Consider the following 23,998-nt stretch of genomic DNA (forward strand, 5'->3'; position numbering starts at 1 on the left):
GATGGCTACGATGGCATTAGTAGCAAGAAGAAACAAATACAGGCAGTAGGAAAGCAATTAAAGACATTTACTCTTACATAAAAAAAAAAAAAATACACATAAAAAAAAAAAAAAAAAATAGTAGAACATCTGTATTGGAAGGAGAATTATTGTGCTCTACAAAAAGCTTGCTTTGCATCCTTCTGCATATACTACAGTCAAACCAACAAAAGCAAACCTGGGCATAATGGTTTGACACATTAAAAGAAATAAATATGTATGAACTTCAAACCACAATAAAATCATGCCATAGAAAATCCAGCTTTCTTGAGGCACTTGCTGGTTATAGATTGCTGAAAACAAGTCAAAGTTCCTTTCAAGGATCTCTCCCTTTCTTGTACTGCTCCAGTTAAAATAGAACATTAATGCACGACTGACTTTACTAGAGAACTGATAAGCAGGAAACAAGGCAACAAATATCATTCAAGGCATTATCATCATTTGAGGAACTTTACTGTTGTGGCTCTAAACATCAAGCCTGCAAAAAATGTAAGTATAAGGTTAGCTACCTCTAACCCATGGATGCTCAACCTGTGGCCCTTCAGCTGTTGCAGAACTACTAGTCCATCATTCCTCTGCCTTTGTGAGTCAAGCTTGTTACTGTCAGTCTTGCAACACCTCATGGGACTTGTAATTCCGCAACAGCTGAGGGCCACCGGTTGAGCAGCCATGCTCTTAACCCCTAAACTCTTAAATTAATAAAGGTTTTGAATTACATTTTTCATTAAATGTAGAGTTAGATATTTTACATTTAAAAGTCCTCTGTAGACATTTCAGTGAATGCTACTATAAACATTGGGCAAGTACTCATTTGACTTAAGCATGTACAAACAGCCAAATTAAGCTGACTGCATTAACGTACAATGAGTTTTTTTCTTTTAATCCTGAAAAGCAGACTCCAAGTCATCCTTAAAGCAAGAAAAAGTCAAAGCAATATATGCCTCAACAGCCCAAACTACCATGCTGGGTAAGGAGCGTTTCCAGTGAATAATGTACAGAGTTCCCAAAGTTATGATCCTTGGCATCACTGAGCTTGCAGTGCCTGAGCGATATGTAGGTTTGAAGGTGCAGATTTGGCGGCTGCATGTTCTGCTGTGGTAACATTTGCCATGGGTCTGGACCCTGGTGATTCTGTAGGAGGCGGTAAAGCTGTTTGAGGTGGGCAACAATGTTATCTTTAATATCAGGAACAGAAATTTGTAAGCGAACACTTCCACTTTCAAAGGATCGAGTGACATCTCCGGAGAACATCTCAAGAATCATCCGAGCGACCACCGGAATGATCTGTGAATAACAGAAAATTAATGTTACTCTTACAGCAAGTTAGAAGTATATTGACTATGGAGGAGCTTAAAGTGAAAAAAAAATAATAATAATAATAGATAAGCCATTTTGAAAGAAACAAGAAAAAGGTTAGTTTTCTTTTCGTTCAATACATTTTTATAACACAAACACTAAGAGAAGAAGTCAAAGAAGCAAAAATCTCAAACCACCAAGGTGGTCAAAACTCGAGGGGTTTGTTGTACCTAACCAGTACCCTGAGAAACAAAAAGCACATCAGCTCAGGTGAGGGGGGAGGAAGAGGGGATGCTACAGTGAAAAATCCACTTTTGCTCTGCTTGTCTTTTTCAAGCACAGCTTTGGGTCCTCTCTAATGCTGAGGGGGCAGGTAATAAACATGTGCTGCCACAAAAATATGGGCCAGTAAAAATATAAAAAATGTACATTATGTTAAATGCAATAAACCCCATCTGTAGAAGCTGTGACAGGGTGTTGATCATATTATTATTAGAACTAGTATTGAATAAAAGTGTAAAAAAAGATTTTTTTTTTATTAAAGCACTTAGTCTTGTCAGTTGGAATGTACATGGTTTAAAGACACTAAACTAAATCAATTAAGAACTATATAGCATTAACCTTGTACAGCAGGATCAGAGGACATGGAGCACTACTACTACAAACAGGTCATACTCCGAGCAAGGTGGTGAAAAGGTTACTGTATAGATCACGTAGAGGAAAGGTGGAGAGTAGTTGTGCAGGATAAAGGGTTAAATGTACAGGTCACGAAAGGCAAGCTGGAGATCAGATGCATATAATAATAATAATAATAATAATTAAATAAATAAAAAGCATTAAAGCGGAGTTCCAGCCTAAAATGGAACTTCTGCTTTTCCTGTTCCCCCACCCCTCCGGTGTCACATTTGGGCACCTTTCAGGGGGAGGGGGGAGAGATACTTGTATAAAATACAGGTATTTTCTCTCACTTCCAGCGATAGATTTCTGCACATTCCGCGGCTACCCAAGCCATGCCCAACCCAACCCCTCTTCCACTCCCCCCCCCCCCTGCTGTCTTCTGGGAGACAAGCATGTCCCAGAAGACAGCCGGCACCAGTGAGGACACGCAGCGTGACTCGTGCATGTGCAGTAGGAACCAGGATGTGAACCCGTAAGGCTTAACTTCCCGGATTCCCTTACTGAAGATGGCAGCGCCTGCACCTGGGGGCCGGAGGGACAGCTCGGCTTCGGGTGAGAACATCGCGGGTGCCCTGGACAGGCAAGTGTCCTAATATTAAAAGCCAGCAGCCACAGTGTTCGTAGCTGCCGACTTCCTTTTTTTTTCCCCCGGCGGAATTCCGCTTTAATAGATAAGTAAATATGATATTCTTTATCTCTCGTTTTTTATCATTTCTTCAGTTTCTCCCTGGTTTTCAGGCCTAGGCAAATGAGATCATAGATCCCTGAAGTCTTTAGGGAGGGGGGGGGGGGGGGGGGGGGGGGGGAGGATGGGGTTTTCTCAGCCAAGTACACCCTCCTGTCCGCATGCCTGATTGAAGAACAGGATGTAAATGCTGCATGAATTGTCTGCTGTTACTCAAGATGGTCAAGGCCAGAAATGCCAGCGGGGCGTTTTTCCACAGTGACTTTAGTCATTAATTCCTCTTCCACCCCCTTTCTCCATTGCGAGAGGAAGAGAAGGGCTCACAGATGCGATTGTTATTAAAAGGTCTTTCTATGACCAATCTGAGCCACTCAGATCCACTCTGTACACAGGGGTTGATTTACTAAAACTGGAGTGTACAAAATCTGGTGTAGCTGTGCATAGAAACGAATCAGCTTCCAGGTTTTTTGCCAACGCTTAATTGAACAAATTGAAGCTAGAAGTGGATTGGCTGCCATGCAGAATTGCACCAGATGTTGCACTCTCCAGTTTTAGTAAATCAACCCACACATTGTCTGAGAACAGTTTGGTTCACAGGCATTAATGTTTGGTTCACAGGCATTAATAGGCAAACTGGCCATCTGATGGTGCTTTACCCAGTGCCACAAATGTTTTAAAAGCCTATTTCATTTAAACATACACACATTATATTACAAGTTAAAGAGGTATATTAATATATGACCTTTATAAATACATTTGGGAAATAGAATTGTAGCACTGAAAGTTTACATATATTTTTCAGCTGTCTTTTCACAAGTGTGGAAGTTACTACTAATATGGTGGTGATTGCTCCCCTTTCAAATTGTTTTGTCTCACAGGAGAGGTGCTTAAAAAAAACCTGGCTCAGTAAAGCTAAACCCAATACATCTTATTACCGCAGACTGAACTAGACAGTTCTACAATACATGCCTTTTTTTAAAGGATAAACAGCTACATAAAAGCAGCAAGCCCTTACTTATGTGGAGTACATATAAGCTATACAGTAGAACAGAGAATCAGCATGACTGAATATATATAATAGTTTTAGGCACATTATTGTAAGGATGTGCACCATTTTTCCAAGGAGGCATTCAAGGCAAAAAATGTAAATCTTGAAAGCTACTGCTTAGGCACAACTACATTTCTATATTATCCCTTTATCAACAATTTCTCACTTTGGGATTAACTCCAGATTGAGTTTTTTTTTTTTTTTTTTTTTTGAAAAATGGATAAAAAGGTAAGTAACTTCCATTTGGTTCCTATTAATGCTTATCGAGGAGGTTTCGTCTCTAGTTCATGTATAGTCACCAGGAAAAAAACAAAGGGAAAAATCTACAAACAGGAATATAGATGGCAAATAAAAGCCATCTTTTCTTTTTATGGGACAGTTTCTTAACCACTTGACCACTGGGCACTTAAACACCCTTAATAACCAGACCAATTTTCAGCTTTCGGTGCTCTCACATTTTGAATGACAATTACTCAGTCATGCAACACTGGACCTATATGAAATTTTTTGTCCTTTTTTTTCACACAAATAGAGCTTTCTTTTGGTGGTATTTAATCACCGCTGGGTTTTATATTTTTGTGCTATAAAAGAAAAAATACAGAAAATTCAGTAAAAAATGAATTTTTCTTCGTTTCTGTTATAAAATTTAGCAGATTAGTAATTTTTTCTTCTTAAATTTTGGCCAAAATTTATACTACTACATATCTTTGGTAAAAATAAGTACAAATTGGTGGATATTTATTTGGTCTTTGTGAAAGTTATAGAGTCCACAAGCTATGGTGCCAATATCTGAAAATTGATCACACCTGAAGTACTGACGGCCTATTTCAATTCTTGAGACCCTAACATGCCAGAAAAGTACAAATACCCCCCAAATGACCCCTTTTTGGAAAGAAGACATTCCAAGGTATTTAGTAAGAGGCATGATGAGTTTTTTGAAGTTGTCATTTTTCCCCACAATTCTTTGCAAAATCAAGTTTTTACTTTTTTTTTTTTTTTTTCACAAAATTGTCATATCAGTTTATTTCTCACACAGCATATGCATACCACAAATTACCCCAAAACACATTCTGCTATTACTCCCGAGTATGGTGATACCACATGTGTGAGATTTTACACAGCGTGGTCACATACAGAGGCCCAACATGCAGGGAGCGCCATCAGGCGTTCTGGAGCACCCAGGACAAATTCTGACATTTCTCTCCTACATGTAAAAATCATCATTTATTTGCTAGAAAATTACATTGAATCCCAAAACATTATATATGTTTTTTTAGCAAACACCCTGGAGAATACAATGGTGGTCGTTGCAACTTTTTATCTCGCACGGTATTTGCGCAACAAATTTTCGAATGCTTTTTTTTGGAAAAAAAAAACAGTTTTGTGCTTAAAAAAAAAAAAAAAAAACACAGTAAAGTTAGCCCAATTTTTACATAATGTAAAAGATGAAGTTATGCTGAGTAAATAGATACCAAACATGTCACTCTTCAAAATGCACACGCTCGTGGAATGGCGCCAAACGTCGCTACTTAAAAATCCCATAGGCGACGATTTAATTTTTTTTTACTGGTTATATGTTTTGAGTTACAGAGGAGGTCTAGGCTAGAATTATGCTCTTGCTCTAACGTTCGCAGCGATACCTCACATGTGTGGTTTGAACACATTTTCATATGTGGGCGGGACTTACGTATGCGTTCGCTTCTGCATGCGAGCACATGGGGACAGGGGCGCTTTAAAAAATATATATATATTTTATTGTTCATTTTACTTTATTTATTTTAGTTTGACATTTTTTTCCCCAAAAATAAATTTTTTGATCACTTTTATTCCTATTACAAGGAATGTAAACATCCCTTGTAATAGGAATATGGCATGACAGGTCCTCTTTACAGTGAGATATGGTGTCAATAAGACCCCGCATCTCACCTCTAAGCTGGGAAGCCTGAAAAAAAAAAAAAAAAAAAAAAAAAAAAGATTCTGGATTTGATCGTATTGGCGAGTCGGTAGAAGCACCGGAGGGCGGCGGGAGGGGGGGGGGTGTCTATGGCTGGGTATTGCAGGGTATCACCGACCTATGGCTGGGTATCTCAGAGTATGGCGTTGCAGAGCATTGCAGGATATTGGAGGGTGTTGCAGAGCATTGCAGAGTGTGTGCACGGTATTGGCGGGTGTTGCAGAGCATTGCAGAGTGTTGCACGGTATTGGCGGGTGTTGCAGAGTGTTGCAGGGTAATGCAGGGTAATGCAGGGTATTGCAGGGTATTGCAGGGTATTGCAGGGTATTGCAGGGTAATGCAGGGTATTGCAGGGTATTGCAGGGTATTGCAGGGTATTGCAGGGTATTGCAGGGTATTGCAGGGTATTGCAGGGTAATGCAGGGTATTGCAGGGTATTGCAGGGTAATGCAGAGTAATGCAGGGTATTGCAGAGTATGCAGAGTAATGCAGGGTATTGCAGAGTAATGGCAGGGTATTGCAGAGTATTTGCAGGGATTCAGGGGTTAATTTTCGGTGAGCAGCGATGTGGGCACTGCAGATGCAGCCCACATCGCTGCTGACACCGATCTCTTCCCCCTCCGCTGTTCCGATCGGTACAGAGAGGGGGAGGGAGGAACGTCATAACATGACGCCGGTTTGTTTACAAGTGATCACTCCGTCATTTGACAGAGCGATCACGTGGTAAACGGCCGCTATGAGCGGCCGTTTACCGTGATCCGTGATGCGCCGGGTCCTGTGGTCACGGATGCTCTCGAGTGCGCGCCCCAGGGGGCGCGCGAGAGCGGAATTCTGGGAGGACGTCATATGACGGCCTCCCAGAGTTAAGAAACCGTCCTGTAGCCGTCATTTGGCTATAGGGCGGTTATTAAGTGGTTAAATTGCAAGCCTACCACACGTCTGCATGCTTAGCCCGATAAGCCTTGCAATGAACAAGGAAGACTGGTGTAAGAATTGGCATTATATTGAAAACAAAATGACAGACGATGGTCAGAATAAGCTGTCATTAGATACGGGAATGGAAACGTCAGCCAGGTTTATGAACCATGGATAATCTTGGTTAAAAGTGCTTGACGGCCTCCCAGAGTTAAGAAAACCGTCCTGTAGCCGTCATTTGGCTATAGGGCGGTTATTAAGTGGTTAAATTGCAAGCCTACCACACGTCTGCATGCTTAGCCCGATAAGCCTTGCAATGAACAAGGAAGACTGGTGTAAGAATTGGCATTATATTGGAAACGTCAGCCAGGTTTATGAACCATGGATAATCTTGGTTAAAAGTGCTAAAACCCATTTTTACAGTCTAGCTAGTCCTTCATATAATTCAGGGGAGGTTAAACTGTTACATTTGTTTGGGCACACAAACAGGCACCCATTTAGTCTAGGTAAAAAGACAATCGGGCCGTCTAACTTGAGGCAAAAGGAGCAGCTGGAGTTTAGCCCCCTTTCGGCGCTAGTCACTTGCTGGCTGAGGACAAAGTTTGTGTAAGTCTCACATGTCCTGTATGACTTCTCTATTCCCCTGGCGCATAACTAGTCATTAATTCCTACAGCCCATCACCCCCAGCTACTCACATTCAGCTCTGTTGCTACCTATACTCAGTTAAGCTGCATAGATGTTTGTGTTCTGCTCATTGAGAACAACAAGTTCTAGAAGTTTCCTATTAGTGGGTCCTGTCACCTACCCACTGCATGCTGTTCAGGCAGTGAGGAGACACGGTGCTGTAATCTCTAGCAACTAGTAAGTGATAATGATGCACAGTAACCTATAGCAACCAGTGAGCGGTGATGTTCAGTAACCTCTAGCAACCAGTTAACAGTAATGGTCTACTGTAATCTCTAGCAACTAGTGAGCTATAATGATGTGCAGTAACCTTTAGCAGTCAGTTAACAGTAATAATGTGCAGTAACCTCAAGCAACCAATCAGCAAGCAGAAATGATGTGCAGTAACCTCAAAACAACCAGTGTGCCATAATGTGTGTTGTAAACTCTAGCAACCAGTCAGTGAGCGGTAAGAATACGCTGTAAACTCTAGCAACCAATCACAACCACTGCCTGATCTGCTGCAGTAAACTGATTTTTAGTTTATTTATTGCATATGGGCGGCTGCCCAAAGGTTCAAGCAATATTGAAGACAGCCCCAATGTCAATATTGTATTTTAAACAGCTTTTCACTTCAAATTTAACCTTTCTTCTTAGTTGTACAGCAGTATTTATCACACTTACTTGAACAATAATCAGCTTCCTCTCCTTTGGTTTACCATCAGGCCACTCTTCTCCAAAACACAGGTAGATTTCATATGGAGGCTGCTTAGCTCCACTTCCTTTTTGATGAGAAAATTAGTTCTAAAAGCAAGATGAAAAATAAAACATTTATATAATAGCCATGGAAAAGGGGGTGGGGGGGGAGATTAGTTAAGTATTAGGTTAACTAATGGGATGAAAAGGATATATGAGATTTTAACTAGTAAGGTTGCTATAACTGATATGCAGATACATTTTCAATAATTCACTGAAATTAGAGACAACAGGTCCATAGAAATTTGCATTAACGTTACAGTATGCAATAGCTGTGTAGACAATGGTATATTAAAAAAAGGAAAATAAACAACCCCCCTTCCACACACTCACAAACACTCACCACTTAAGAAGGTCTCCAGACAAAAAAGTTTCACTTTCTTCTGGCGCTCAATCAGATTTGGAGTATTTGGCGAAGGAGCACATGGTCCTGACCAGTAAACCTTACACTGGCAAAGTCGAACAGCATAGATGGCATGCCCACTAACTTCCAAGATAAGTCCTCTGTCCATGACATCTAGCAGGCGGCTAGTGTACAACTTCTGCCTCTCGTTTAAAATCTGCTCTGGGCCTGGAAATCTCACTTGCTCCAGACTGATGGGACCAAAAAGTTCTTCTTGGTTGGGCATTGGACCTAGGTCACCATAGAAAAGCCGGCAGCCTTGAGGGTTACTAACAGTCATTGTCTGACCCATTTCTTTACCCCGGTAGAGGAACTGGATCTCAAGATCGGTCACTGCAAAAATGAAATAAATTACCACATGTAAAATACATGACTAAAAGTCCTGACATGTAAATACAGTATATGCACACACCATAAAAAAAATAAAAATAAAAAGACGTGCTCACAAGCTCCCATCTAGAAGAACAGTGTTCGTTCTTTGCACTTTTGGAGTAATTGTATAACATTAGGTACAACCCATAGCAACCAGATACCAAGTTTTCTTGTGGAAAATATAGCACTGGTTGCATTGGACTAGTTTAAAGCAGAAGTTTAACCCCCCATTGCTGCAGCAAATAACTGTAAGTGCATCTGTATTTTTCTCTTAGCCTGTTGCAAAGTCCTACAAATACCTCTCTAGCATGCCAGAGAGGTCCACCTAATGCAGCCTGATGTGATGGCATAACAGCAATGCATGGTTATTGCTGATTCACAAGCATGTAGCTGATCAATCAGGACCTAGCTACACCTGGTCCACCTCACTGCTTTCTGGACTGACAGCATTGCTTCTGTTGCTGAAACTTTGCCACCTTGAGCTGCAGTCAGGAAGGTAATGGGAGTTGTTTACCTTAGAGGCACCATATAGTAACTGGATTTGGAACATGTTTAGATGGGGATTTGACTTATACTTAAAAATTCCCCTCCTCCCAACTTTAGAAATTGTTTAGACTGCCACGGTGAATCAGATTTTCTGATGCAGCAGCAACCAGAATACCACAATACAGAAATGCATATGTGGCAATTACCACTTTCACCGATAGGAGTACTTCAGGAACAAATATTGCATCTTTGGGGGCACTAAAGAAAAAATGAAACCCCTCAAAATGGCTAGACAGCCTCTTGCAAGCAATCATTTGTATTTGCAAGCATGGCCTACAGTGGAGTAAGGCAATGTTTCACCCCAAAAAATAAAATTAATTAAAAGCCAGCAGCTACACATACTGCAGCTGCTGGCTTTTAACAATAGGACACTTACCTGACCTGGAGTCCAGCGAAGTCGGCACCGCAGCTGATATTTCCATCAGCGGTCGAGTGCTGCCACTGTCATTGCGGGTAAGGGTACCCGGCAGTGTAGCCTTACGGCTTCATGCCGGGAACCCTACCGCGCATGTGCGAGGCCCCGCTCCTCTCTTACTGACCCAGCAGCTGGGAGAGGAGGAGAGAGCTCTGCGGTGATGTCACGGGGCGTGGCCCAGACTCCCAGAAGTGGGAACAGGATACCTGTGAAAGACAGGTATCCTGCCCCTCCCCTCCGTAAGGTGCCAGTTGTGGCATGGGGGGGGGGGGGGGGGGGGAGAGAGGAGACAAATGCGCCGAAGTTCCACTTTTGGGTGGAACTCCGCTTCAAGTTTTAACGCTTTATAAAATGTTGGCATAAAAAAAAAAAAAAAAAAAAAAAAAAACTGTTCAATCATTTTTTTTTCAGTTCCTGTACTAGTTACTTACTAGGTAGGGAGCTAATCCACAATTCCGGAGACCCAAAAAGATCCACCCCTGATGGGGTCTGGGGAACCTCCATGTCTTGCGGTTCTGACTTTGGCCAGTCTGGTTCAGGAGTACAGCTATCTAAGCTTGCTGGGGCCATGGGGGAATCTATGAAGATACAAGAGAAAGCAAGCATGTTTACATTGCACAATGCCAATAATAAATTACAGCTGCACAACATTTCTGAAGAATGCACAAGATAAAATTCGGACTACTATATCTTCCCCATTGAACATTTAGGTGAGAACTTGCCACTTAAAATTACTTTTTTTTTCTTTTTTTAATACACAAGTGAATCTATTAAAAAAAAAAAAAACACCCCACACTATACACTTTCAATGACAATTTTGTTTTTGTAAAGCAATATCGCAAAATAAAGTATATACAGCCATTTTTCTACAGATGCTCTCCGGTTTCAGCAGCAAAACAGTACATTGAATATTTAAGGCAAATACAGGTCACATATTTGTGTTGTGAGCTTCATCATTCCCAAATCTTGACAGACAGGCTGGGCAACATTACTAACCCTTTAAGGAACTGCCCTGTAATAGTATACTGGTGTCTCACAAAGCCTTAATTTTATTTAGCTGCAAACCAGTAAGTTAATATGTGTGAAAAAAATACCCTGCAATAAGATTTTTTTGTGCCTATGGAATAGCTTTGTAATTTTAGTATGGGCAGAAAAAGTTTCAAAATGTGACGAAATCTTTGGGAGCGATTAGTTATATTAAACACCATCCAAGAAAGAGGAGAACGGAACTTATATTTCATTTTATATACATAGCGACAACTGCGATATGCGTGTTGCTAGAGGCACAAGGTAACCAAATAAAAAAGGTCAGAAAGAAAAAAAAAAAAAAAAAAAGTTTTACAAAGCAGCTTTAGGGTTCATGCATGGGAAAATAAATGCCTAGTGTAATCTCCTAGCACTTTCCTGCTCCTGGGGAGTAACATATGCCATATACAGCATTTTCCAAATGCAAAAGTGCTAGGTTTGGAAAATACATTGGATGGTGTGTACAACAGCACAGCTGTGAATAAAGCAGTCACTTGTATGGCAGGCTCTGACATGTGTGGCTCCTTGAACACAGGAAAGTGTCAAGAATTCACAATATACATTATGCCTGTAAAAGCCCAGTTTGCATGAATCCTTAATCATTTTATTACTGGAACTCTCCCTTGGTATGACACTTCAGGAATATATATATATATATATATTTTTTTTTTTTTTATAGATATGTGCAAGTTACTGTAAAGCACAACAGCGTCCCATTTTCTGAATTAAAGAGGAAGTAAACCCTGATGGAGTTTACTTCCTCTTTCATTCCCTGCAAAGGCAAAGCATAATGGGCTACTATGCATCACATAGTAGCCCATTAAGTGTCACTTACCTGACACAGGAGCCAGTGAAGTCACCGCTGTCCCCTGTAGTTCCGAGCGTCCATCTTCTTGGTGGGTCTCCGTGGGTCTCGCTGCTCCAGCGCTGTGATTCACCGGAGCAGCGATGACGTCACTCCCACGCATGCGCACGGGAGCCGAGACGCGCGGCATCTTCGCCACCGACGATGCCACGCTCAGGTTTGGGAGATATTTCTTGGACCTACAGGTAAGGCTTACCTGTAGGTCAAAGTGGTTTGTAAGGGTTTACAACCACTTTAAAGACAATTAGAAACATATTAAAACCAGAAAGTGGTATCTACTATTGGAGTTCAAGATAATTCTTATATTATAGCTTTACGGTCCCCAATACCAAACCGTTCCTCTTTTCCCATGGATAGTCCATATTTACCCAAGTAACATGCCTCAGCTACAGGATTTGTATTACCCAAGTAGATCTCGATAGACTCCCAGCTTTTGGTGGATCAGAATTTCTGAAATCTTTGTATTAAATAGGCAACTAGAATTTCATAAGTGAAAAAGCCTCTAAATTTCTTGCAGTACAAGGTTACATTAAAGGACTCAGATGTTTCACCAAAAATGACAGAGACATTTGGCTTCAGAACACTCCTGGTTCTCCCCCCCCCCCCCACCCCACTTTAACCAACAGACAATCTGGCAAGTGTAAGAAAAGCCTAATTCCCATTTCACCATAATAGAACAGATGGCTGTTGGTTTCCCAACTATGAGCTATAGCAAACCTTTGCTGCAGCTGTAAGATCCCCTCTCAAAAAAGAATGGGGGGGGGGGGGGGGAAATGTGGCTTAATTAGAGGTAAAGATTAAATGTTGCTTTAAGAAGGTGGTGGAGGGCTACTAAAGTGATCTTTGCCAAGAGCTCACTGCCTCAAGTCTAGCATTCCTGCTATTAACATCTTCAAGTTTCAAATGTACCAACAATTATATCTTATTAGAAAAATATACTGACACAAACCATTGATCTTTAATCCATTAAAGGGCTCCTGAATTGAGACATGCATCTGTGACTGACTTGTATCATCCTCTTCATACTCCTCTTCATCCCATAGTGAAGAACCAGAAGAACCTGTCGCAGTGAAAATAACTGATCAGAAACGTGAAAAATCAAAAACTAGCGGTAGTCTATCTGCAGCTATCACAAACCTAGTTTGGGGGTTCAACAGTCAAAACACTGCAAAATATAAATAAATGTACAGTAAACCCAAAGCAACTAATCAAAATTAGATTTGTAAAAAAAAAAAAAAAGCCATTTGATTGGTTGGTATGGATTACTTCTCAATTACTGCTCTTGACATTGTCTTTTGCCTTACAAGCAATAAAGTCATGCCCATTTTTCCTGCCATGACTGTATTTACACACTGTAAACTTATCTGCATGCTTCTTAGTCTTTTAAAGAAATGGTCAGGCAGACAGCATTTATACCTGCTTGTCATGAGCACGGAATCTTTCTGCATTCTATATGCAGAAATTTCATTTTTGGAAATTTCTTTATAGCAAATTTTGCAGTACTCAAGTGTACACTTCAATCTCTAATCCTAATTAATCCAAAAGATGGAAATGCATAAAGTCAAACCTCAACCACAATACAGAAAATAACTGACAAAATGTCTGCATTTGAATGCCAATGTACCTTTGTTTTTTATTCTTACCTGGGTTTATGATGGGGCCTTGGGATTGAGGTATGTCACAGACCTCATAGATTTTAACGGGGTTCATTGGAACTTCTTTGGTTCCATCATACATTAGTCTAAATTCTCGACTTTTGTTAAGCGCGCAGCGCAACTGGGCCTTCCACTTTGCTGGATCAGGATCATCAGCTCCTTCTTGATATTTACCAGTCTCTACAGCCCATGCCTATGAAAGATAAACTATTACAGTCAAATTGAATAATGTACCAGATTTAACAGAATGTTTTCAACACTTTTACAGTAAAACAGAAAATACACAGATATCTTCCATTTGGAGCTTAGTGCATTCTTTGCAGTAATCGTTAATAGCTTTTAATGTCCCCTTTTTGGTGGAACAATTCCTATTTTGTAACCAAATCTCTTAGTCCCCCTTCTCCTCCCCCAACACTGATGTTGGACACTTGTACAATTATCCATTTGAAATTTTAATCCCTCCTTTAGGAAATCAGATGTTATTTTTAAACACAAATCTACAAAAAAACAGGGGTGAAAAAAATCCCAGTGGGTTAAAAGGGATCATAAGTGATTAATCGTTCATGTAAATAAGCTTAGGTGAAGGAAAAAAAAAAAAAAAAGTAACATTTAGCTGCGATGCACATGCTTGTGATTCACTAGGTAGCAAAGCTTGGATCAGGGTAACATGATCAAAGCCTGCATCTTCAAGAAATGGCACTATTGACAGTTTTGATCATGACAGATGAAGTCCAAATTAGATTTTTAAATGTAGTATTTTTAAAAGATACATTTGTGAGACTAGGAGGTGAATACAATTGTGTTGTCAAGGGAATTCCTTTTTTCTTAAGATTTTTGGTTTACTTTCACTAATCAAAGAAAAACATTGTAAAGCTGGCCATAGTAGACACTTTGTGCTCCTTTTTCCTGAAATTACGCTCATGTGCATGAGCCGTTAAGGGTGATCAGACATGATCTGACCACCCTCACACTTCACTTTAGGTCAGCACATCCCTAAACTTGGGCAAGGGGGGTTTATTTACTATAATTGGAAAGTGCAAAATCTGGTGCAGCTCTGCAGAGAAACCAATCAGCTTCTAGGTTGTTTTTTTGTCAAAGCTTAACTGAACATGCCAAAAGATAGAAGCCCCACATTCATGTTTATCCAACAGGGAAGGCAAGAGGTTGGCACCACTACTTAATGCTCATCAGGGGAAGAGCAATAGCAATCAGGCTTTTCTAACCTGTCTGAGTTTTACTTTCCCTGGTGAGCCTTGGCAGGTAACTGGTTAGCTGATCTTAAAGTGGCAATTATCTAATAACTGTAAACTGCTTCCCCTTTTCAAACCATTGGCTACAGGCTTGTTTTCTCCTCTAGTAGGCTACATCTAGCATTAGAGGGCAGAGCCCACTGAACACCTCTGTTAAGCCTGCTGCCCTATGGCTTTAGAGATCATCCTAAGTACCTGTGCAATACACAGTGCAAGGGTTTTCAGCAACCTTTCATTTAAAACTATCTTAAGTTAATTGTTCTTAAACTATTCTAGTAGGGAGTAGGCTGGGAGGAGTGGGAGCTTGGTGCATTTTTTTTACATAAGTGGGTGAATCTTGGCAAACATGACTCAGCATTTGGTGGTGGAAAGGGGGGCATAAGGAAAGAGTGCCAGATGTAAACATCGGCCACCATTGCTACAGAACCCAGTAGTCCAACTTGAACAAATTAAATTGACCTTACAGTTAAACTTTATTAATATGCCCAATTACTGTTTCACTTTGCCCACCTAACCTATTGATCCTACTTTTAAACATGCAATCTATAGGTCAGCTGTAACTAAGGGGGAAGCACAATCTTTTATGTCCTGCATCTCTTTTTCACAATAACTAAATGATGCCCCATACACAATTTGGTAATATTATGCATCTTAATGGAAGCATGTACCTTGAAAATAGTGTTCTCCTCTTCATGCTGAGGGCTATGACGTGTTGCATGTTTCCATGGTATTTGAAATCTCTTTGCATCCCTGTCTAGCCATACTAGACCTGGATACATTCCGCTGTCCACCTGAGCCACCAACCATGGCTTTAGCCGAACACGGCGTGGGTGCAAAGCCATTATCTGAAAGACAAGGAAAATCCTGCATAAAATTACACACTTAAATATCATTTAATATATTTTAAATAAGGATATTTCTTTACAGATGCTCTTCAAAACGGTATCTGAAAAAAATGGAACTGATTGACTATTTCTCCTGTCTTGTCATGATTAATATATGACAAACACTAAGAATCCACAAGCACTACAACCTGTACAAGGAAAAAAAAAAAAAAAAAAAAAAAAAAATTTATATATATATATATAAAAAATACTTAAATTAAAATAGAAAATAATTTGGCCTTATGCACACAGTTTGAGGCTTAAAATCAGCTGTAGTATAAAACCGTAGTCTTTTTTCCCTGCCCAATAAATCAGATGGTGTGTACAACTGGCCATAGAAATGAATGGCTGTACTCTGGTGCGCGTACAGACACATGCGAGTGCAAAAAAAAAAAAGTAGAAATACTGATTTCAAGGAATACATCATATGTGCGTTTATGCTTATAAAAACCATCAGCATATGCTGAAGTACAGCCAATCACTTCTTAGTAATTTTATTCTACAGCAGATTTTAAACTTGAACTCCAGCCTAGTGTATATCTATTTTACGTTGCTTTATAAAAACATTACCGCTAACCAAGGGAAGCAGTAAAAGGCCTCATGCACAAGGACAGTTTGCTACTTTAAAGTGAAATTCCAGCCCAATGCTAACAATCCACCCCCCCCCCCCCCCCACTTACTTACCTATTTTTGGTCCACTCTGCTCTAGTCACGTGATCATGTAGCTCTACTCCCCTGTGACAATTAGCAGCACCTGCAGGGGAGAAGGGGGGGGGGGGGGGGGCAAAATGGCTAGGATATTGGTGTCTAAGTGATGTTACGGCTCCTAGAATTCACAGCCATTGTTGCGTACTCCTCTTTTTCCCTTACAGCGACTGCTTTTTCTGATCTACAGTGTCTACTGTTGCACTGGTTAGTTGGAACGTTTATGAAGCAACATAAAATAGAAATACAACATTGGACACAGAAAATTCCTTCAGTGGAACGCCCTAATGTCATTAAGGTCAACTAAAACAGGTCATTACAGACATATCTTGTTTACCTCATTACTCCTACTGCAATGATAAAAGCTCTATAATTTGCTCCTGCCTTTCATCTTCATCACTGAATAAACAATCAGTGTGAATTCCAGAACATTTACTAAAATGAAAATTGGATGACTGCACACCGGTAGAAATGTAGCAGTACTTAATTCATAAAATTTGGCAGCATGGTATAACACAAAATGCCTGTTTAACCAGTGGCCTATGTGTAGGAAGTGATCGCTGCTCTGCAAAGTACCTTGAAGGGGCAGAGCCATTGGGCTCTAGCAGAGCAGCAGGTGGAGGAAGAAGAGGCAGGACACTGAATAGTTAAACCAGCCGACTAACTGCAGCAACTTAACAGTTCCTATGTAAGGCAATAGCTCAGCATTTTTTTCCCCCTTAATAAAATAAATCATGTAAAAACTGCATTTTGTATTCCATTCAAAAAGTGTGATAACCTGAATCGTTTAAAAGGGTGACAGCTACAAAAAAACAAAACAAAAAAAAACCCTCAAAAGAAGAAGAGCACATAAAACATTTGCAGTACAGTGAGGAAGGGTTAGAACATCTGGCAATGTTTTCATTGCTGCCATTCCTACTCCAGAAAAAAATTAAATACAGCTTCCATTTCATGTTTGGGCATCTCTGAGACAGGAAGTATAGGGAGCGGAAAAAAATAGATCACTCCAATGGGGTCAGAGACAAATAAAACCCAACAGAAAGTCAACTCATTCAACTAGCTTGCTTCAAAAGGGGGTTTCGCCACCCTATATACGTCTATGAGAAAGCAAAACCCACTTGAAGCAAATCAAAAGGAGATCTGCAGGTCACCCATCCAAAAATTCAAAATTAACGTAAAAGCATCTCAAACTAATGAAAAACTGATGCCATCAAACAGGCCCAATGTCTGTTGGCAAAGGCCTTAAAAAGGTAGAGGTAATCCCAATGGTGAGAAAGAGGTCTTTAAGATGCCAAAACCAGCCCCTCCTCCAAGCTAAAAGCCCATTGGGGGAAGGGGAATGAGAGTTGAAAAATCTGCTCTCATCCCTCTTTTTTCCCCTCCTAATGATTTCTTTGGGGGTTTAAAATGCACATCCCTCTTTCCATGTCAAAGTACAGTGGCTGAACCAGGGAAAGGTGTAGAAATGTTATGCTGGCACTGCCACCTTCTGGTTCATGGCAAACTAAATTGGCGTGGGGCAATGCAGCAAAATAAGTGTGGCTTATCTGAATTAATCAACCACAATGAGCATGGTAAGATATAAATGGTTTCATTAATACTACAATAAAAATTTGCCATTTTTTTATGGGAACCAATATAGTTTACAACCCTTTGGTCCTCTTGCAAAAGCAAGATTTTTTTTGGGATGCAATAAAAAATAAAATAAAAAATAATATAATGAGTGATTGATGGTGGAGAAAGTTAGAGTAGGCAAAGCACTGCATACAAAAGCGGTCACTATATAAATGCTTGTATTGCAATAAGTAATATCCGCTTAGGGTGACAATGCTGCTTCTCCATTGATAATGTACAGAAAATCAGTTTTGTCACAGGACAACATTGATATCCTCCGACCACCAAGGATATTTTACAGTCAACTGTCCATCTATGTGCATTACAGCAAGAACAGCCATGCACACCCAGGCATAGAAATTCTATTTGAAATGCAATTTCATGCAATAAAAGTCATACAGGCAAAAGGGATAAGTATAAAAATAGAAAGTAAGGGTTAGCTGAAGTGTTACGCAAAAACAATGACACAGGGAAATCCCTGCGGTTCCCGAAAATGCACTGCGTGCCCAGATGCATGGGGGGTGCCATTCCAATATATTTATTTTCCACTCAACTCCTCCTTGCTTCCTCCTCTGCTCAGGCTGACTGTTCTCCTGTACTCTCCCAAGCTGGGCGGCCACTGCACAGCACAGTCCCTCCACCAGACAGTCACGCAGATGACTCCACATGCAGGCAGAACTCCACCACCACCAAACACTACCACTCTACTTGAGTGTGCGGCGCCCGCCAGGTCTACACCTCTCACTACACAGTAAGGGCTGCAGATGAGCAAAGGCCTGAGCCATCCCATCAGGGGTGTGGGAGGAAGAACTCATTGAGTGGCAGCCCCTGCAAGGACTGCTCACGCTGACACTAGTGCCCAAGTGGGGACACCTTGTTGATTTAGCCCCCCCCCTTGCAGACACCCATGGTGATCACGCCAAATTTTGATTTGGATTTTTCTTTGTTCATTTACTTTCCAGTTTGTTAATGGTTTCTTTTTTATCAATTAACACTTCTATATATGGAAAGAATAGGGAAGGGTTAGAACCGCTGTCATGTTTTTGTGATCCGTGTCCATGCTGGGGACATTCACCCACTGCTATTGTCTTAAAAACAAGCAGGCAACTGTGTGCTATGGTTTTATCACCCACCTAAAAACATAACGTGCAGACACTCTGGGTCTTACACAAATTGTAACCCATGTCAGATTTCAGATTTAGAGGGCAGTACTGCTGCCCTATCAAATTAACTAAGCTGCCCCACAAACATTTGGCTTGTGATACATTATTTACATAGAAAATCCCTAATTACCTGTCAACATTTTTTTTTTTTTTTTAAATGCCTTCTAAAAGCCTGGCAGCCACTGCTCTACCACTCACTGAAAAGAAGCCCTTAGCCCACCATGAAATGCTTCTCAGGGGGACAGTAAAGAGTGCAGTCACCAGAAATGGAATAGAAGGAAAATCCTTCAATGGAGGATTTGCCTTACTTTGGAAAGATTTCCTCTCGCTCTACCTAACCAATCCTCACTTTATCCAAAATGAAAACACCTTGGCCTTCAACATATATTAAAAAGAGTATTGTATACATGACATATTTTAGATGGTAAAGTACATACTACCAGAGAACAGAAACCAAGTGGCAACTATTGATCTGAGGAAACACAAGGCACAGTAGCATATATTACCTGAAATACTGAATGGAGTCAGATACAAGGCAGCATATAACTGTACAGTGAACACGGGGGGCGGTATGGGATCAGCTTTACAAGGTGACAACAGGGATCTCTTTTATAGAACATCAGTAAGAATAAACTACTGATTTGTTTGTCTAAGCCTGGCCATACATTATACAATTTCCCTTTAGATTTATCAAAACCATATAATATAAAGGTCAAACCTGTACACTTTAAATTTTGTATGCAATCAGGAAGGCCCTTGCACCACATAGTCAAAGGTAAATCTAAAAGAAAATTGAATAAGAAAATTGTATAATATAAAGCTGGATTCATTGTAACTTGGGTTACACACCATTTTCAATTCATGGAGGCCCAGCCAGTATAAAGTGTTCACCTTTACATAGTAGTGGCTGGTGCGCAATTTTTTTTTGGGGGGGGGGGGGGGGGCTAGGACTACTGGTCGATCTGGTCTCAGTACCCAATTCATGATTGGCCGGGAGGAGAAGCAAGCAGACATTAGTGAATATTAATACGCTGCCACACAAGTGGGTGAGCCCGAGCGCAGAGACCACCCTTTTTGAAGCCAGTTAGAGCCTCAGGCTTTAATCGGGTTTCAAAAAACACCCCCATTGAAATCCATGTGTCTAGTGCCCAGTGCCCTGCATGGAGATTAGAGACAGTCACCCCTTATGAGCGGCTGCCACTGTCTCTACATACACTGGCCTATGCAGTAGATAATGGGTCCCACTAGTTTAAAATACATTATTCCCTTTGTGAGAATATAGTTGGATATCAAGGCCTTACCTGTAGGCCTTTTCTGTCACCTATGAAGCCTGGCTGAAATACTCCCAATGTTTAAATTTCTATGTCCTGACTTATTTCCACACCATGGAAGATATGGGTTGCATACTCCAAGCACATGCATAATGCACACTCTTCCTCCTATCCCAGAAAGGCTGAGCTCAGCTGCAATAGGAGGAAGACAGTGACCTGCACAGTGTGTGTGTGTGTGTGTGTGTACAGCCATAGCATGACCCCTGACAGGTAAAGAGAACATTGATTAGCTTCTTACAATGGCTCCTGAAAGTTGGTGCATTTTCTGTTGAAAACAAACTCAGATAAAAAGGGTTTAGAATGGTCCCTTTGCTTTATACAAAATGAAAAAAAAGTTATGTACTGCAGTGACGTACCTGTATGTCGCGGCCCACTTCCAGGCTTAGGGCATGCGGTGTAAGTGATTGGCCAGGACTTGCTTACAGGTTCCTGTACAATGATTCATGGCCAGGACTTGCTGATCGGCTGTGTACAATCACAGCCCAGAGCTTTGTTGGTAAACAACACAGGTCTCTGTACAAAAGGAACACACTCTCAGTTTCTCATCCCTGCAAAGCAGGGATGAGAAACAGATCTTCTTAAAGGCAGCACACTTTACACATAGTCAGGTATACAGTTAACCCTTTGATTGCACAAGATCAGGGGTAGGCAACCTTGGCCTGCCAGCTGTTTTAAAACTTCAAGTTCCATGAGACATTGCAAAACCCTGACAATCACAAGCATGACACCTAGAGGCAGAGGTATGATGAGATTTGTAGTTTCACCACAGCTGGAGGGCTGAGGTTGCCTACCCTAGATGGCAACCCCTACTGAGCTAGCGTATAGTATTACTACTGTATTTATATCAGAGGCATTTAATCAGTCAGTCTCCACCCCCAGCAACCATCAGTGTCAGCCCGTCGCACTATCACAGTCCCGCTAGAGGTCATTGATCGCCATTAGTAGTATATATAAAAAAAATAAAATGTATGTATGTATGTATGTATGTATGTATGTATGTATAGATATATACACCCCCCCCCTTTTGTATTGAACTCTACCCCCCCCCTCTACATATGTAAAGCGCTGCGTAAACTGCTGTTGCTATATAAATCCTATATAATAATATAGTTACATAGCAGGAGAAGTTGAGAAAAAAAAAAAAGACACCTATATGTGTGATTATATGTCAGTATTACATATCTCTGTATGTTGTGCTTGTTCAGGTGCTTATCTAATAGTTTCTTGAAACTATCGATGCTCCCCCGCTGAGACCACCGCCTGTAGAAGGGAATTCCACATCCTTGCCGCTCTTACAGTAAAGAACCCCCTACGTAGTTTAAAGTTAAACCTCTTTTCTTCTAATTTTAGAGAGTGGCTACGAGTCTTGTTAAACTCCCTTCCGCAAAAAAGTTTTATCGCTATTGTGGGGTCACCAGTACGGTATTTATATATTGAAATCATATCCCCCCCCCCCCCAAGCGTCTCTTCTCCAGAGAGAATAAGTTCAGCGCTCGCAACCTTTCCTCATAACTAATATCCTCCAGACCCTTTATTGGCTTTGTTGACCTTCTTTGAACTCGCTCCATTTCCAGTACAACCTTCCCGAGGACTGATGTCCAGAACTGGACAGCATACTCCAGGTGTGACTGGACCAGAGTCTTGTAGAGCGGGAGAATTATCGTTTTATCTCTGGAGTTGATCCCCTTTTTTAATGCATGCCAATACTCTGTTTGCTTTGTTAGCAGAGGCTCAGCAGTGGCACGCAATGCCAAGCTTATCTACTAGGACCCCCAGAGGTTCTCCCCCCAGTGTAGAGATTGCATTCATATTTTTGCCACCCAAATGCATTATTTTACATTTTTCTACATTGAACCTCATTTGCCATGTTAGTTGCCCACCCCATTAATGTGTTTAGATCTTTTTGCAAGTTTTTTCCACATCCTGCAGAGAAGTTATTGCCCTGCTTAGATTAGTATCGTCCGCAAATACAGAGGTATAATATATAACTACTACTATAATTAGTAGGCACTAAAACTTTCATGCAAACCAATCAGTATACTCTTATTTTGATATTGATATATATATATATATATATATATATATATAATCTGAAATGTGCAGCAGAATACATTTTGGCCAAAATTTAGAAAGAAATTTGATTTTGTTTTTATTGGATATACATTTTAGAGCCAAAAGTGTAAACTATTGTTTGTTTTTTGTGTTTTTTTTTTTTTTTTTTTTTTGGTATAAACAAAAAAAAATAAAAAATGTTTATAAAACAATCAGTGGTGATCAAATACCACCAACAGAAAGCTCTCTCTGTATGAAAAAAACAATTATAGAAATTTTGCTTGGGTACAGTGTTGCACGACCATTGCAATTACCAGTTAATATAGAACAGTGCTAAATAGCAAGCAAACCGCCTGGCCATCAAGGGGGTGAAATCTTGTGGAGCTCAAGTGACTAAATGATAGTGAACAAAAAAAATAAAAAAAGGGAGCAGATCTAAATTTCTTTATAGGATTTTGGCCAAAATGTATTCTGCTACACATCTTTGATATAAAAAAATAAAATAAAAAATGAATATAGACAGAATGAAAATTATATAAATAATTAGAGAAATATATATATATATATATATATATATATATATATATATATATATATATATATATATATATATACATACATATACATACACACACACACACACATATACATATATACACACACACACACACACACACACACACACACACACACACACCCTCTAGCTTCCAATAAGTGTATATTGATTTTCATGAAAGTAACACCTACAAACTATATTATTATATAGGACCAACAGTTTACGCAGCACAATTACAATACAAAATTAATAGGAAGGGGGAGAATTTATTATTTTTTTTACCCCCCCCCCCCCTCTTATGAAAAAGGGGAGGGGTGTAAGGGGGAAAAAAAAAAAAAAAAAAAAAAAGCAATGTTCCCCTTTAATGTATACTTGCAACAAAAATGGATTGGGAAGGCTGTGTGAGTTGATGTAATGTACATTGGCCATACAATAATGACAATCCCCCCCAGTACAGTAGATCCATGTGTTGTATTAGATTATCCTACACAGGGAGTACTATGTAGTGTAACCAGTATCTCTGTAGTAGTCCCATGGGCCCTCCCCTGGAGTCTGGGGGCCCCATACACATCTGCCGGGAGTCTGGGCTCCTGGCCACACACACACACACACACACACACACACACACACACACACACACACACGATGTTGAAGTGGAGAGAAAACTGCCGGCAGTTTCCTTGTACAAACAATGTAACAATCTCTATGTAACCAATAGAAAACAAACAGAGCCATCTGTACAGCGACTCCCCCAGCCACCCCGATCTCTATTATCAGGGCACACAGGACACAATGGAATAGAAATAAGAATAGTAAACAGTGAAAGCTCCGATGGTAACACAGCCGATCCCACCCTACACCGAAACTAGCATTATGGCAGCAGACGTAGAGGAAACGAGGCACACAGGTACACTTACCTCCACCTGAGCTCTGCTCTCAGCCTATTACACACACGGTGAGTGGTGAGAAGTGTGCGCTCCCTCCTCCTCAGAGCCCCTCTCTGGCCCGATCCCTCCTCACACTACCCGGCTCTCTCCTCTTTCCTGTCTGCCTGGCTCAGGTATTCGTGACGTCATGTGGCTCAAGGCAACAGGACACACCTTAGTGAGGACTGCTCTGCCAGCTG

General features: G+C 40.6%; 1 protein-coding gene across 1 annotated transcript; it reads right to left on the reverse strand.

The window, feature by feature from the left end:
* Positions 1 to 118: 118 nt before the first annotated feature.
* On the reverse strand, positions 119 to 23,973 carry IRF6 (interferon regulatory factor 6). The gene is given in 10 exon segments (XM_077481521.1): positions 119 to 1,107; positions 1,110 to 1,323; positions 7,964 to 8,074; positions 8,076 to 8,083; positions 8,379 to 8,771; positions 10,203 to 10,349; positions 12,612 to 12,722; positions 13,306 to 13,510; positions 15,236 to 15,412; positions 23,790 to 23,973. Coding segments are annotated over 9 exon segments (1,407 nt in total). The 5' UTR covers positions 15,410 to 15,412; positions 23,790 to 23,973; the 3' UTR covers positions 119 to 1,063.
* Positions 23,974 to 23,998: the final 25 nt, after the last annotated feature.

The sequence above is a fragment of the Lithobates pipiens genome, unplaced genomic scaffold, assembly GCF_037356315.1.
Source record: "Lithobates pipiens isolate NorthernLeopardFrog02 unplaced genomic scaffold, aLitPip1_a1.2 Scaffold_16, whole genome shotgun sequence".
Lineage (NCBI taxonomy): Eukaryota > Metazoa > Chordata > Amphibia > Anura > Ranidae > Lithobates > Lithobates pipiens.